Source organism: Pseudochaenichthys georgianus, chromosome 5 (assembly GCF_902827115.2).
Source record: "Pseudochaenichthys georgianus chromosome 5, fPseGeo1.2, whole genome shotgun sequence".
Taxonomy (NCBI): Eukaryota; Metazoa; Chordata; class Actinopteri; order Perciformes; family Channichthyidae; genus Pseudochaenichthys; species Pseudochaenichthys georgianus.
Window position 1 is genome coordinate 21,524,885 of NC_047507.1, and position 14,244 is coordinate 21,539,128.

Below are 14,244 nucleotides of genomic sequence, written 5' to 3' on the forward strand. Positions count from 1 at the left end.
TGGACTCAGATTACACAAACTATTCTGTATGAATAATACTCAGATTCTCAGTTTGACGTAGAGAGACTTGTCCTCCATGTTTGAATGAACAACACCGCCACAATTTAGCTGGAGAGCTGAGCTGTTTTTCATTAACCCTCTAATGCTGTGTGAGAAAATATCTGCTGGGAGGAGTTATGGGTCTTTGATCTGTAGATGTTTATGTAACCTGGTGCATGAGGTCGAGGACACAATGTTCTCCTGCCTGCTGGATCACAATTAAATCCCCCTTAACACCTGACCTCTTGTACAGCAGATATACTGTATGAATGTTGTGGTGGAGTAGGCCTATCAGCAGTCTGTAGGTCGCTACAAGATCGAGGCAGCTGTTTAACAGAGTTGACCCGCTAAACCAGAGCAGTGGGGGCTGCGCAGTCCCACAAGTGAATGCATAATCAACCATGATGAAAATAGTCATTAAAGGATTGATAAGGTTATGCATATTTGTTCATGACTGTCCTTTCAGAACTTATCATTGATCAATGTACAAAAACTCTGTATTTACTATCATCCATCATAAGAAGAAGACATTGGCTGCAGTTTTTTATTTTGTATTTCAATTGCCCTCTCTTCTTATAGTTTGTGGTACCTTTTCAACTGAGACAATCGTTACACAGATTTAGTTTAAAGCTCCCTAAATATTCTATCCGAAATTCTTTATCTTCTTATCAGTCGTACATGCATATAAAACACCTCTATAATTATGTTTCATAACTCTTTGCTCAATGCTATCACATGAATCCCTTTTTATATAATGTTTAAATGAACAATTTATCTAGTTTTTGTCTGTTTGTTTGTTTTTTGGCGCATTTTCATGGTCAAATGTAGTTTTGTCTCCTTGGGCTTATATTGTATTATAGACCTGAGAACCCCTTTGTAATGTATTAATAAGCAGAGAAAGAGAAGCAGATGTATAGGTCTCAACACGTTTCTCTTGACTAACCATAGCTGTAGCCTATAGTTTTCCAGAGTCTAAGCAGGCAGGCAACAGGAGAAGTGGGAAAAGACAGCTGAGCAGGGAGTGACTCACTCCGCTCAGTCTCATGGTGATCTTGTAACTTTTTACTTCCACCCGAGAGCTGATGTATCCACTGTGCTCCCCTCATCAGAGAACCTCACGAACAATCCAGGGAGAGGGCAGAGAGCATAGTGGTATCACACAAAACAGTTCAACTTAGAGTCTATTGATCTCACTAATGGAAACAAGGGGACTGAGTGACAGAGTTTATGGAGAGTGCCATACACAGAACAAGAGAGTGAAACCCTCGTATCTTGCATCAGAGGAGGGTGAATCCTCGAGGACAAAACAAGATAAATGAATGTGGGAAAATAGTGCAGTTGTAACATTCCTTACAAGGTCAAATACTTGTATCGAACCCCAGCTGTCACAGAGCATATGTGTCCCTGAACACTTCCAAAGAAAAGTAATGTATTAAGAGTGTGTTGGGGTGGTATTAATGCTGCAATTACTCATTGTTCCAAGATTGTATATTGTATATTGTATATTGATTGAAATACTGAAGTTGCAAGTCAATTTGGTTTAATCAATCAATCAAAAATCTATGTATTTATCTATGTATTGGTCTATCTCTCTGTGAGTCTATCTGTCTGTCTGTCTGTCTGTCTGTATGTCTGTCTGTCTATCTGTCACAGCTTGTTACAAAAAACCTGACTGATAGTGTGTTTAACGAACTTAAACTAGCTTTATTAAATGTCAGGTCTTTGGCAGGAAAAACATTTTTAATCAATGATTTTATCACTGAGCACAATCTCGATTTTATGTTTTTAACAGAAACTTGGATTGAACAAAATAACAGTGCATCTGTTCTTATCGAATCAACCCCTCCCAACTTTAGTTTTATGAGTCAGGAAAGAATGCATAAGAAAGGGGGTGGAGTTGCTATTCTGTTCAATGATTCCCTTCAATGCAGGAAGACATCGTATGGAAACTTTGATTATTTTGAATATGTGGCCCTTCAGCTGAAATGCTCCTCTCGAGCTCTGTTCCTAAATATCTATAGACCATCCAAATACTGTGCAAGCTTTTTTGATGATTTTACCGAACTGCTGTCTATTTTATTTTGATTTGATATACTTTATTAATCCCGTGGGGAAATTGTTTCTCTGCATTTGACCCATCCTAGTGTTAGGAGCAGTGGGCAGCCATTTTGAACAGCGCCCGGGGAGCAGTGTAGGGAACGGTGCCTTGCTCAGGGACACCTCGGTAGCACTTGGTCTTGCCGGGACTTGAACTGGTGATCTTCCAGTTGCCAAGCCAAGTCCCTATCGACTTCGCCACCACCGTCTATAGTTTGTATTGACTTTGACCGTCTAGTCATTGTTGGTGATTTTAACATCCATGTTGACATCCCCCAGGACAGAGGGGCTAAAGAACTGTTTTGTGTTCTTGATAACTATGGACTGACTCAGCATGTGACGGAACCCACGCACAATAAGGGGCACACTCTGGACTTAATTATCTCAAAGGGTCTGAATATCTCTAAGGTTGTGGTGACTGATGTTGCACTCTCTGACCATTCCTGTGTTTTCTTTGAGAGCTCTATTTCTGTTCACAAAAATGTTCAAAAAGAGATAACCACAAAGCAATATTTAACTGAAAATACTAGGGAAATGTTTACTTACTTTAATTTTTCTTCCACACTTGCCCCTGCTAACATCTCAGTAAATGAGCTAGTAGATCATTTTAATTCAAAAATTAAAAATGTTATAGATGCCATTGCTCCAATTAAGGTAAAGGAAGTGACTGGGAAGAAAATATCTCCATGGAGAAAGGCCATGACCGTTAAAACAGAAAAAAGAGAATGTCGAAAAGCTGAACGCAGGTGGCGAAAAACAAATCTCCAGGTTCACTTTGAAATCTATAATTTTATACCTTTATAATTTGGAATTGAAAAACGCACGACAATCGTTCTTCTCTGACATCATTACCAAAAACAAAAACAACGCACGTGCCTTGTTTGCTACCGTCGACAGACTAACTAACCCCCCAGTGTCAGTAGCCTCTGAATTTCTATCCACCCTGGCGTGCAATGATTTTGCCTCCTTCTTCACTGACAAAATTCAGAAAATCAGACAAGCAGTCAGTGCCTCTGCATCAGGTACAGCAAATGTGTTGTGTCTGTGTCCACTTAACATCAAGTCAAACACCATGACACAATTCCATCAGATTATTGATAAAAACCTAGAGGACATTATACAACTTCTGAAGTCCTCCTCCTGCTGCCTTGATATTATTCCAACAGGATTTTTCAAATATGTTTTGCCTTGCATGGCCTCAGATCTACTTCATATAGTAAACAAATCTCTTCACTCAGGTATTTTTCCACAGGCCCTGAAAACTGCAGTCATTAAACCGCTCTTAAAAAAGAATAATCTAGATGCTTCAGTAATGAACAATTACAGGCCCATATCAAACCTTCCATTTCTAGATAAAATCATTGAAAAAGTTGTTTTTCAACAGTTGAGTAATTTCTTGCATTTAAATGACTGTTTTGATGTGTTCCAGTCAGGCTTTCGTCCAAACCACAGCACTGAGACTGCTCTTGTAAAGGTCTTTAATGACATCCACTTAAACACAGACAGTGGCAGTGGCAGAACTTCAGTGTTAGTATTATTAGATCTCAGTGCTGCGTTTGACACTGTTGACCACAGCATATTACTAGACCGACTGGAAAACTGGGACTTTCGGAAACAGTTCTAAATTGGTTTGAATCCTACTTAAAGGACAGAAACAACTTTGTTTCTATAGGTAAATACACATCTGAGTTGACAAATATGACATGTGGGGTACCTCAAGGCTCCATCTTGGGGCCTCTTCTCTTTAACGACTACATGCTACCACTGGCTCAGATAATGAAAAACAACAAAATAAGTTACCATAGCTATGCGGATGACACACAAATTTACGTAACAATTTCACCAGGAGACTATGCTCCAATTCAAACACTGAGTAAGTGCATTGAACAAATCAATGACTGGATGTGTCAGAACTTTCTCCAATTAAACAAAGATAAAACTGAGGCAATGGTTTTTGGAGCCAAGGCAGAACGTATAAAAGTTAGCGCTGAGCTTCAGCCTGCAATGTTCAAAACAACAGATAAAGCCAGAAATCTAGGTGTAGTCATGGACTCTGACATGAGTTTCAACAGTCACATTAAAACAGTTACTAAATCAGCCTACTATCACCTAAAGAACATATCTAGGATTAAAAGACTAATGTCACAGCAGGATTTGGAAAAACTTGTCCATGCTTTTATCTTCAGTAGACTGGACTACTGCAATGGTGTCTTCACAGGTGTCACTAAAAAATCTATTAGAAAGCTGCAGCTGATTCAGAACGCCGCTGCTCGAGTCCTCACTAACACTAAGAAAGTGGATCACATCACTCCTGTTCTGAAGTCTTTACACTGGCTTCCTGTGTATCAAAGAATAGATTTCAAAAATACTGCTGCTGGTTTATAAAGCACTGAATGGTTTAGGCCCAAAATACATTTCTGACCTCCTGCTAAATTATGAACCATCCAGATCTCTCAGGTCTTCAGGGACTGGTCAGCTTTCTGTCCCCAGAGTCAGAACTAAACATCGTAAAGCAGCGTTCAGTTATTATGCTCCAAATATCTGGAACAAACTCCCAGAAACCTGCAGGTCCGCTGAAACTCTTACTACTTTTAAATCCAGGCTGAAGACTTTTCTTTTTGTCGCTGCTTTTAATTGAACTATTCATATCTTAGACTGCACTTTAACTTTTATCCATGTATTTTTTATTTTTATGTTTATTTTATTAGATTTTCTTTTTAATGACTGATTTTAAATGCCATTCTCTTAATGTCTTTCGTTTTTTGTAAAGCACTTTGAATTGCCTTGTGTTGAAAAGTACTATATAAATAAACTTGCCTTGCCTTGTCTGTCTGTCTGTCTGTCTGCCTGCCTGTCTGTCTGTCTGTCTGTCTGTCTGTCGGATGAAGCAGTAATATGAAAAAGCCAGCCAGTTTGTCTGTATATTGAGCAGTTTTTTTTTGTATACTTCAATAAAATCTTACATACTTTAACAGTGTTACAATTTAGCATGCAACACTTTTACATTGTGTGCTACTTGGAATAAGGATAGCAATTATGCCTCCACCAATGGGCATTAGTGAGTTTCTGGAGAGGATGTAGAGACACACTGACCTCAGCACACCTGGTCAGTATCTCCGTCTTCTGACAATACTTTGGATAAGGCTTTATTCTGTCGGACTCTCTCGTCTATCTTTTCCCTTCTGCCCCAACACTATGGGCATACTGTTATCAGCACATGCTCTGAAAGACTGAGCTCTTTCTCTGTGTGTGCTACCCTCCTCTTTCAACTATGTGAGAAATGCTTCCCAAACGTTTTATGAAGTCCTGTTGACTGATACTTTGTCATTGTTAACTGCATTCTCTAAAGAAAGAAAATGGGTACTTTAAACAATTAGATATATTGAGACATCTTTTGGACATAAATGCTGTTTGTATGATTATTTCCACTCAATACTTTTGACATGAACTAACCTTACTGCTGTACATATTTTACACTGATCAGCATCTCTCAAACACAACAAAGGTATCATACACTGAACAAAAATATAAACGCAACACTTTTGTTTTTGCTCCCATTTTTCATGAGATGAACTCAAAGATCTAAAACATTTTCTATATACACAAAATAACCATTTCTCTCAAATATTGTTCACAAATCTGAAAAAAATCTGTGATAGTGAGCACTTCTCCTTTGCCGAGATAATCCATCCCACCTCACAGGTGTGGCATATCAAGATGCTGATTCGACAGCATGATTATTGCACAGGTGTGCCTTGGCTGACCACAATAAAAGGCCACTCTGAAACGTGCAGTTTTGCTTTATTGGGGGGGTCTCGGGGGGTCCGAAAACCAGTCAATATCTGGTGTGAGGGTTAGGGTTAGGGTTAGGGTAATGTTGTGAATCGAGTGGCCTGTGTTCGTCATCCATAACATACGCCTGCCCATACCATAACCCCACCACCGCCATGGGCCACTCGATTCACAACATTACCCTAACCCTAACCCTACCCCTAGGTGGGATGGATTATCTCGGCAAAGGAGAAGTGCTCACTATCACAGATTTTTTCAGATTTGTGAACAATATTTGAGATAAATGGTTATTTTGTGTATTTAGAAAATGTTTTAGATCTTTGAGTTCATCTCATGAAAAATGGGAGCAAAAACAAAAGTGTTGCGTTTATATTTGTGTTCAGTGTAATTGCGTAATGAGTATTGCATGGCATTTATTGACATTGCTAGTTCTTTTATTTGATCAACCTCTTCATATGTGTTATGGTCTGACTTTGTTGACAGTCTTGCTAGCTTGTGTGAAAATCTGTCTCTAACTGCCCTCGCCAGCCAGCATTCAAAAACCATGTTCAGGACACTGCTGCTCTCTGGTGGAGATATACATTTATTAATACAGGTGGAAGTTGAAAAGTAACTGTATTTTCGGACGATCTTGCTGATAAGAGGTAAAAGTGTAGCTTGAGCAAGGTCATCAGCAGACATCAGACCCCCCACTTAAGCAAAAGCAGCAATGATGTGTAGACAATTCAGAATCTGTTACTGAATTGTTTTTATTATTATTACTATCGGAAAATGTCATATGTGGTGTCTTAAAAAAACTTGTTTTTGTAATACTATAAATAAGGTGGCTTTTTTAATTCATAAATGTAGATAATAAATAATGAATATTAGTATTATCACTTTTTTATACTATCATTATTATCATCATTACTATTATCATGGCATGTGTCAAGTAATAATGATCATATAACTTATCTACTACTACTACTACTACTACTACTACTACTACTACTACTACTACTACTACTACTACTATACATACTACTAATAATAATAATAATAATAATGATGATGATGATGATGAAGAAGATGAAGATGATGATGCTAATAATAATAATAATAATAATAATAATAATAATAATAATAATAATAATGTATTGTTGTTTGTATCATAGAACAATAACATGTTTTATCTGGGTTATCAGGATTATAAATCATGTTTGTAGTGTAATAATACAGGCTGTTTCTTTAAAACCTTGTTCTTACACAACTTTGTTAAATAAAACATTAACAAACAACAACGAAATCATGAAATAGGATATACTCTCTGTTATTATTTGTATTGTATTTATTACATTAGCTATTAAATGTACTACGTCCGTTTTATTTATTTGTATAAAGTCAGTAACATGGCAGCAGTGGGCTGGTTCTTTAAATCGCTGTGCTTCGTGTCTGTAGTGGTGACGTGTCTCTAAAGTTTCTCCTCCTCCTCCTCCTGGCTCTCAGTCACACAGTCAGTAGTGAGATTTCTGCCCAGATTTACACTGTAAAGGAGCACGAAGGAGGACAGTTGGGACATCATGGGTAGTGAGTATGACTTTGGCACACGATTTGTACGAGATAAAGATAACCAGAGTCTGTTTAGCAACAACATAAAATACAGTTTAATCTGTTTTGTACAACTTTAGATAGCTAACCTCGCGGTGTTAGCGCTGACTGGCTCTGATAGCTCGCTAGCTCACGTTGCTAGCTAGCTAGCTAGTCGGCAGTAGCTTCTGTACTATTTTGAGGTTTTCATGATGGGAAATCGTCAGTGGATACCATTAAACAGTTGGGCAGTGTTTTTGTTGGGACTAATTTGTTTTTTGTAGAAGGATTTTATAAGCGACGTGTTGGTTCTTGTTGGCTGGAAATCTCTTCTAAGCTAACTCGTTAGCTACTCATTCAAAGACACTGACAGTCTAGTGATGACGACGCACAACACAACCGGTGTTATCTTGAGCCTGCTGCTACTAAATCAACTGCCAACCGCTAATAAGAACACCTAGGAATGATTATGTAAAGGTTTCGGAAAACATATAGAAACACCGTAATAAACGCCCTATTTCACGTCAAATGTGGTTATTGTAAATTCCAGTATGTCTTGAATCCGCCCACCACTCAATGCCACGTCCCACTGGCAGCCAGCTATCATTCCCAGTTCACTCACACATACTCGTGTTTTTTTGTTTTCAGTCAAATTCCTGGAGGTGATAAAGCCGTTCTGTGCAGTATTGCCAGAAATCCAAAAACCTGAAAGAAAGGTATGCATTTAAATCATTATTACATTTGCATTTGGCTATGAAAAATATGTTGTTAAATATCTTCTCCTAATGTGATTGTTTAACAGATCCAGTTCAGAGAGAAGGTATTATGGACTGCCATCACTCTCTTCATCTTCCTGGTTTGTTGCCAGGTAAGTGCCAACAATAAATTACTGTTTTAGTTGTTCAACAACAACTCTAAATGGATTGAAATTTCATATGATTTTCTTTTTATGTAACATTTGACAACAAGATTATGTTTTATAAACACATAACCTGCACACTACGTTCACCTGCATTTTATTAATGACAATTTGGTCTTCTGAACTTTATCAGCAAAAAATTCTGTATGACCTTCATTCAAAGGTCTAAGGACAGATATACTGTTAATAAAGTGAGTAAATATGTCGCAGTGTTCTGTTTTAACATATTTCTGTAGAACTAGAAAAGTGGATATAATGTATATTTTGATATCCTATAAATTATTTAGAATGCATTATTTTTATTTTATTTCAATTTGGACTTAGTCATGGTGGGAAAAATAAAATTTAAAGAGCTTGTTAGTTCATTAAAAAAATAAACAATCACGGGTTCTTCTGCCTGCATTGAAATGTGCAGGCAGGGATTTGAACACTGTTACACTGAGTTTTGATTTACACCAATTATGATGACATTTTGTTAACAAAAGGCTTAAAGGTGGACTTTAATAATCAACACCTGCAAGTTCATAGTAGCAATTAAGCTTGTGTTTAACTAAAGTAATATTTGTTTTCGTTGTTTTCCTGCAGATCCCCCTCTTTGGCATCATGTCGTCAGACTCTGCAGATCCTTTCTACTGGATGAGAGTCATTCTGGCCTCAAACAGAGGTAATGATCAAGATAATATATCAAAAGAAAACATTAAAAATATATAGATGCTCCCATTGTTATTCCAATATTTTGGTATTGATTTGATTACTATTTTTGTTCCGTTTCCTTTGTAAACACTAATTGGGGATTAAACAATTTTTTTTAACACTTCTTTCATTGAAAATTGAAACTCAATTGTGTGTTCATAATAAAACCTTGACTGTTAAATACTTACATTTATTACAAAGCTTTGTGTGATTTAAAACTTATGCTGCTGTAAATTAACCGGCAATAAGTTTCACCATAGATATGCGACTGATACACTGGTGGCCGATTGATTGGGACATTTCTAATAAGTGTGTGCCTGCTCTCTCACTGGTTTGTACCAACTTGAATTTCTCTCTCCAGGTACCCTGATGGAGCTCGGTATCTCGCCTATCGTCACCTCCGGCCTCATCATGCAGCTGCTGGCTGGAGCTAAGATCATTGAAGTCGGAGACACACCAAAGGACAGAGCGCTCTTCAATGGAGCTCAGAAATGTAAGTAAACTCTCCTCGGGTGGTAATTTATAAACGTACGGACGGTTGGCATTTATATGCACGTCTATAGACTGTCTAACCCCCGCTTATTGTTCTTTAGTGTTTGGAATGATCATCACCATCGGACAGGCCATCGTGTATGTGATGACCGGCATGTATGGAGATCCCTCTGAGATGGGCGCAGGAATCTGTCTGCTCATCATCATTCAGGTAAGAACAGGACTTTTCTAAAATGTGTCATAACCAATAATGTTACTTTGACTAAAATCTATATTCTGTCATCAAAACCTCCTCTCAGAATGCACTAATTATAAAACATGAATGAAATAGAACACAGCGGATTGTGACTTTGTAATTGAACCCAGTGTCCTTTCTATTTTTCTATTATCAAAGACAAATCTCCTACAGTGAGGATGGCATTTAAAGCATTCATTATCAAACATATTATCCTCCATCAATTAAAGGGTTTTAAACTGCCATCTTACTAAGTGCAAGAGGTGCATCAAGGTCATTTCAGAGTATCGTGCGTATAATTATGTCAAATAATAAAAGTCATTGTTCATGGTCTATAATGAACAATACGTGACTAACAGGTGTGTTTAATTCAATAAAGTGTACTCACAAAGCATAATGTGCTACTTTTTTAAAACTCACTTAATAACTTCAGTAAAGCGAACCCAGTCTGCAGCTAAGCTCCTCCAAGGCTATGTGAATGTATTGCAAAGTGAAAACATTTTCACATGACTTCCTCGGTGCTCTTTCCGTTGACTGTATCTGTTTTGTTCTCAGCTGTTTGTAGCTGGGCTCATCGTGCTGCTGCTGGACGAGTTGCTCCAAAAGGGCTACGGTCTCGGTTCAGGAATCTCGTTGTTTATTGCCACCAACATCTGTGAGACAATCGTGTGGAAGGCCTTCAGCCCCACAACGGTGAACACTGGAAGAGGTAAGAAATAAAAAGATATGTAAATATCTGGAGAAATCTTTTGCACTCCTCAGAACTGTGCCTCATACTGGTGAATGTTTTCTCTTTCTAGGTACAGAGTTTGAGGGAGCAATCATTGCCCTGTTCCATCTGCTGGCCACTCGTACAGACAAAGTGCGAGCTTTGAGAGAAGGCTTCTACAGGCAGAACCTGCCCAACCTCTTGAACCTCATCGCCACCGTGTTTGTCTTCGCTGTAGTCATATACTTTCAGGTTAGTGTCTGAACCTTCTTCCACATGGAACCTGAAAATAAATAATTGCATATAGACTAGATGATGAAGTTCTAGAGGGTAACTGGCTGAATTGCTCACATTCTCCTCTTCTCACAGGGATTCAGAGTGGATCTGCCCATCAAGTCTGCTCGCTACCGTGGCCAGTACAACACCTACCCCATCAAGCTGTTCTACACCTCCAACATCCCCATCATCCTGCAGTCCGCCCTCGTCTCCAACCTGTATGTCATCTCCCAGATGCTTTCCACACGCTTCAGTGGCAACTTCCTGGTCAATCTGCTCGGTACCTGGTCTGTAAGTATACCATTTAGTCACACCTTCCTTTTCAGTTTGTTCAACTTTATTTCAAGAATGAAGTCTCTCAAAAGGACTCAAATATGATTAGGCATGGTGCCTCCTCTTTGCTCAGGGGGACATTACTCCATGATATACTTAGAAAATAGCCGTTTGCTGGTAAACTAATGTTCTGAATGTTATTTTTATGGTTTGTTTTGTGGTTTTTGTCTGCCCAGTTTTGAAGTGTGTATTATTTTCTGATGTTTGTAGGATGCTACGTCAGGTGGTCCAGCCCGGGCCTACCCTGTAGCCGGACTCTGTTACTACCTCTCTCCGCCGGAGTCGTTTGGTAATGTTCTCGATGACCCGGTCCACGCTGGCATCTATATCGTCTTCATGCTCGGATCATGTGCCTTTTTCTCCAAGACCTGGATTGAAGTCTCTGGCTCCTCCGCTAAAGATGTAAGTGCTAAACACTTTCAGGCAGGTGGTCTCGGGTATTTATATCAAACACACTTTGTTTTAAAGCTCTTTTCTTTACTTGAATCCAGGTGGCGAAACAGCTGAAGGAGCAGCAGATGGTGATGAGGGGACACAGAGAAACCTCAATGGTCCACGAGCTGAACAGGTACAATGACAACCACAATCCATACATTTATAATGGAAATAAGCTTTATTCATACATTTACATGATTTCATCTTTCTGCCTCTGACGAGCAATTAACCCTCATCTTGTAATCAAGCAACACATTGACACGTCAATATTTTAAGGTTTGATATATATACTGTATGTAGATCTTCTTCGGACAGTCTTAGACTCAAGTGGTGTCATAAAAGACAAGGACATGTAAGATAGGAAGGTAATGCAGAAATAAATCCAAAGGTATTACAATAAAAAGCGAAAAGGATTAGAAAAAGATGAATCATTTATTATTACTATTGATTTTAATCAAAGGGGGTATTAGTCCTCCTGTTTCCAAATGTATTTTTTCACATGAACCTCACACCTTAAAACTAAGAACTTACAAAATATATCTATATTTTAGTTTGCTTTTAGTTTGTGAGGTAAAGAATAGACGGTAGAAATGAAATAAAGTTTTCTTCAGTTGTCATCCTAATTAGTCATGCATTGGAAATATGCAATGCTTAAAGGAATAGTTCAACAATTTAGAAATATTGCCAAAACATAGATTCTACTAGCCGACTCCTTGGGGCTCTTAATGCTCAGCAAAGATAAAGACTGTTCTTGTATATTTATCTAAAGATTTGAGCCTTGTGACCAGTGGAAAGAAAGCAATGTGTATTTGTTGAACTGTTCCATTCATCCTTTTTAAACGATCACGAGGAAAGTATTTTAATAAAAACTGCTTTTAAGGCTTTCTGCAGAAACAGTCATGTGAAATTCTCAGTATTGATCTAAATATTCCTGTTTTTGTTTTCTAGGTACATTCCTACAGCAGCTGCCTTTGGTGGACTGTGTATCGGAGGTCTATCAGTAATGGCCGACTTCCTCGGAGCCATTGGTTCTGGCACCGGTATCCTGCTGGCCGTCACCATCATCTATCAGTACTTTGAGATCTTTGTGAAAGAACAGAGCGAAGTGGGCAGCATGGGGGCTCTGCTGTTCTAGAAAAAGCCAACCTCATCCCACCTTCTACCAACGTTTATTAGGATCACCAACTTTGCATTTTGTTTACATCTATGTGAAGCTCCTGCATCGTCAGCTCTCCACTTTCAGGATGTTCGAGGAATCTTCAGGAATCTCAGCTGAAATGGGACCTTGGGAGGTGGGGGGAGCTACACAGCTTGTTGCCCCTACCTGGTATCTTCCAAAGTAACACAAAGACCGACATTTTAGTTGTATTTCATCCGATTTTCTAACTGACTCTACATTATACCTCCCCGAGATTCATTTGAAAGGCTTCCTTTGTGTAAGAGATGAAGTCCTGCGGGAGTTTGGTCCTTTTTTTCAGACTGACAACAGAACGCTTCAGTATGCCGGCATACTCGACCGGATGATGGAGGGCAACTGACTGCTGTGTTCTAAAAAATGCACCTGATGTTCTGTTTGCTGTTATCTTAGTTAATACTTTTACTTTCAGCTTTATTTTATTTTTCCCTCAACCTGCCAATTATGTGAAGGTGTGGAACAGAAGCTGAACTGTCAAGTACTGTCGTTTTCCTGATCAGTGACCCTGTGTTATAGCTTTTATTGGAACAGGGTCTTGTAAGAGGAGGATGTGGAGCTCACATTGGGGTCCGCCTGTCGCTGTTTTAATGTATGGCATTCCCAGGGAGCTGCAGTATTAACTCACATGTCATATTCATTTTTGGCTCCCACTTTTGCAATTTTGTTTTGTTTTTTAATTGTCTGCTTTCAGCACACTTGCATCAATCGCTTTTCCACACCTGAGAAATACTATGACTTTCTGTATATAGGCCACGCATTGAATGATTTTGAATTTGTCTTAAATGTAAGATAAAGTCTTTTGAATATGTAAACAAAAAAAAAAGATAATTCATTTCAGAACAAACCTTATAGAAAAACATTCTCAATAAAAACCTTTTTGTGGAGAAAGGTCAAGTCTCTTGTCTCTTCTTTTTGTTCCACCAAAATGTTCATTAGCACATGGTTTGTTTAATACGAAAAGTAACCTGAAGGACTATAAATGCGACTGTAGTGAACATTTTGATCCATATATTGTGATTTACATACAGTACATAACTATGTAAAGGGGAATGAATATCCAACTTCTATATGATTTACTGTTAAGGATTATAATTGTTGTTAAAGTATGAGTAGATATTTTAATATATGAATGGCTATTACTCGAACTCCAATATCCCACCCCTAAAATAAAAATGTACTTAATAATAGGATTGGAAAAGTTTTTCCAGGGTGATATAAGTGCATTTATTTAAAGTGTATATGCCTAGTTTACATTATTAAAAAAAATGGTGACGAATAGCATAGAAGGTGAATCCCCTCTGGATATTACACTTTTACCTGAATGAAGTCTTGTCAGAAATGTAAGGTATTTTGACCGATAAATAAGATGTAAATAACTCTAATCGTGCATATTAATACAACATGTCTAATGTTCTTAAACGCATTATTTTGTGTATATATATAAAAATCCGTGTGTATGTGTT

General features: G+C 38.2%; 1 protein-coding gene across 1 annotated transcript; it reads left to right on the forward strand.

The window, feature by feature from the left end:
* Positions 1–7,365: 7,365 nt before the first annotated feature.
* Positions 7,366–13,670, forward strand: sec61a1a (SEC61 translocon subunit alpha 1a). The gene is made up of 12 exons (XM_034083042.2): positions 7,366–7,494; positions 8,143–8,210; positions 8,297–8,362; positions 8,999–9,077; positions 9,468–9,599; positions 9,700–9,809; positions 10,389–10,542; positions 10,634–10,794; positions 10,912–11,109; positions 11,362–11,553; positions 11,643–11,719; positions 12,535–13,670. Exons 1-12 carry the CDS (start codon positions 7,488–7,490, stop codon positions 12,719–12,721), a joined length of 1,431 nt encoding a protein of 476 aa, XP_033938933.1. The 5' UTR covers positions 7,366–7,487; the 3' UTR covers positions 12,722–13,670.
* The last annotated feature ends 574 nt before the right edge of the window (positions 13,671–14,244 follow it).

Excerpts from the sequence above, each read along its gene's own strand:
- sec61a1a (XM_034083042.2), top strand. Across the intron at positions 10,543-10,633 it reads AACGGTGAACACTGGAAGAG|GTACAGAGTTTGAGGGAGCA; the intron begins GTAAGAAATAAA and ends TTCTCTTTCTAG. Across the intron at positions 11,554-11,642 it reads CTGGCTCCTCCGCTAAAGAT|GTGGCGAAACAGCTGAAGGA; the intron begins GTAAGTGCTAAA and ends ACTTGAATCCAG.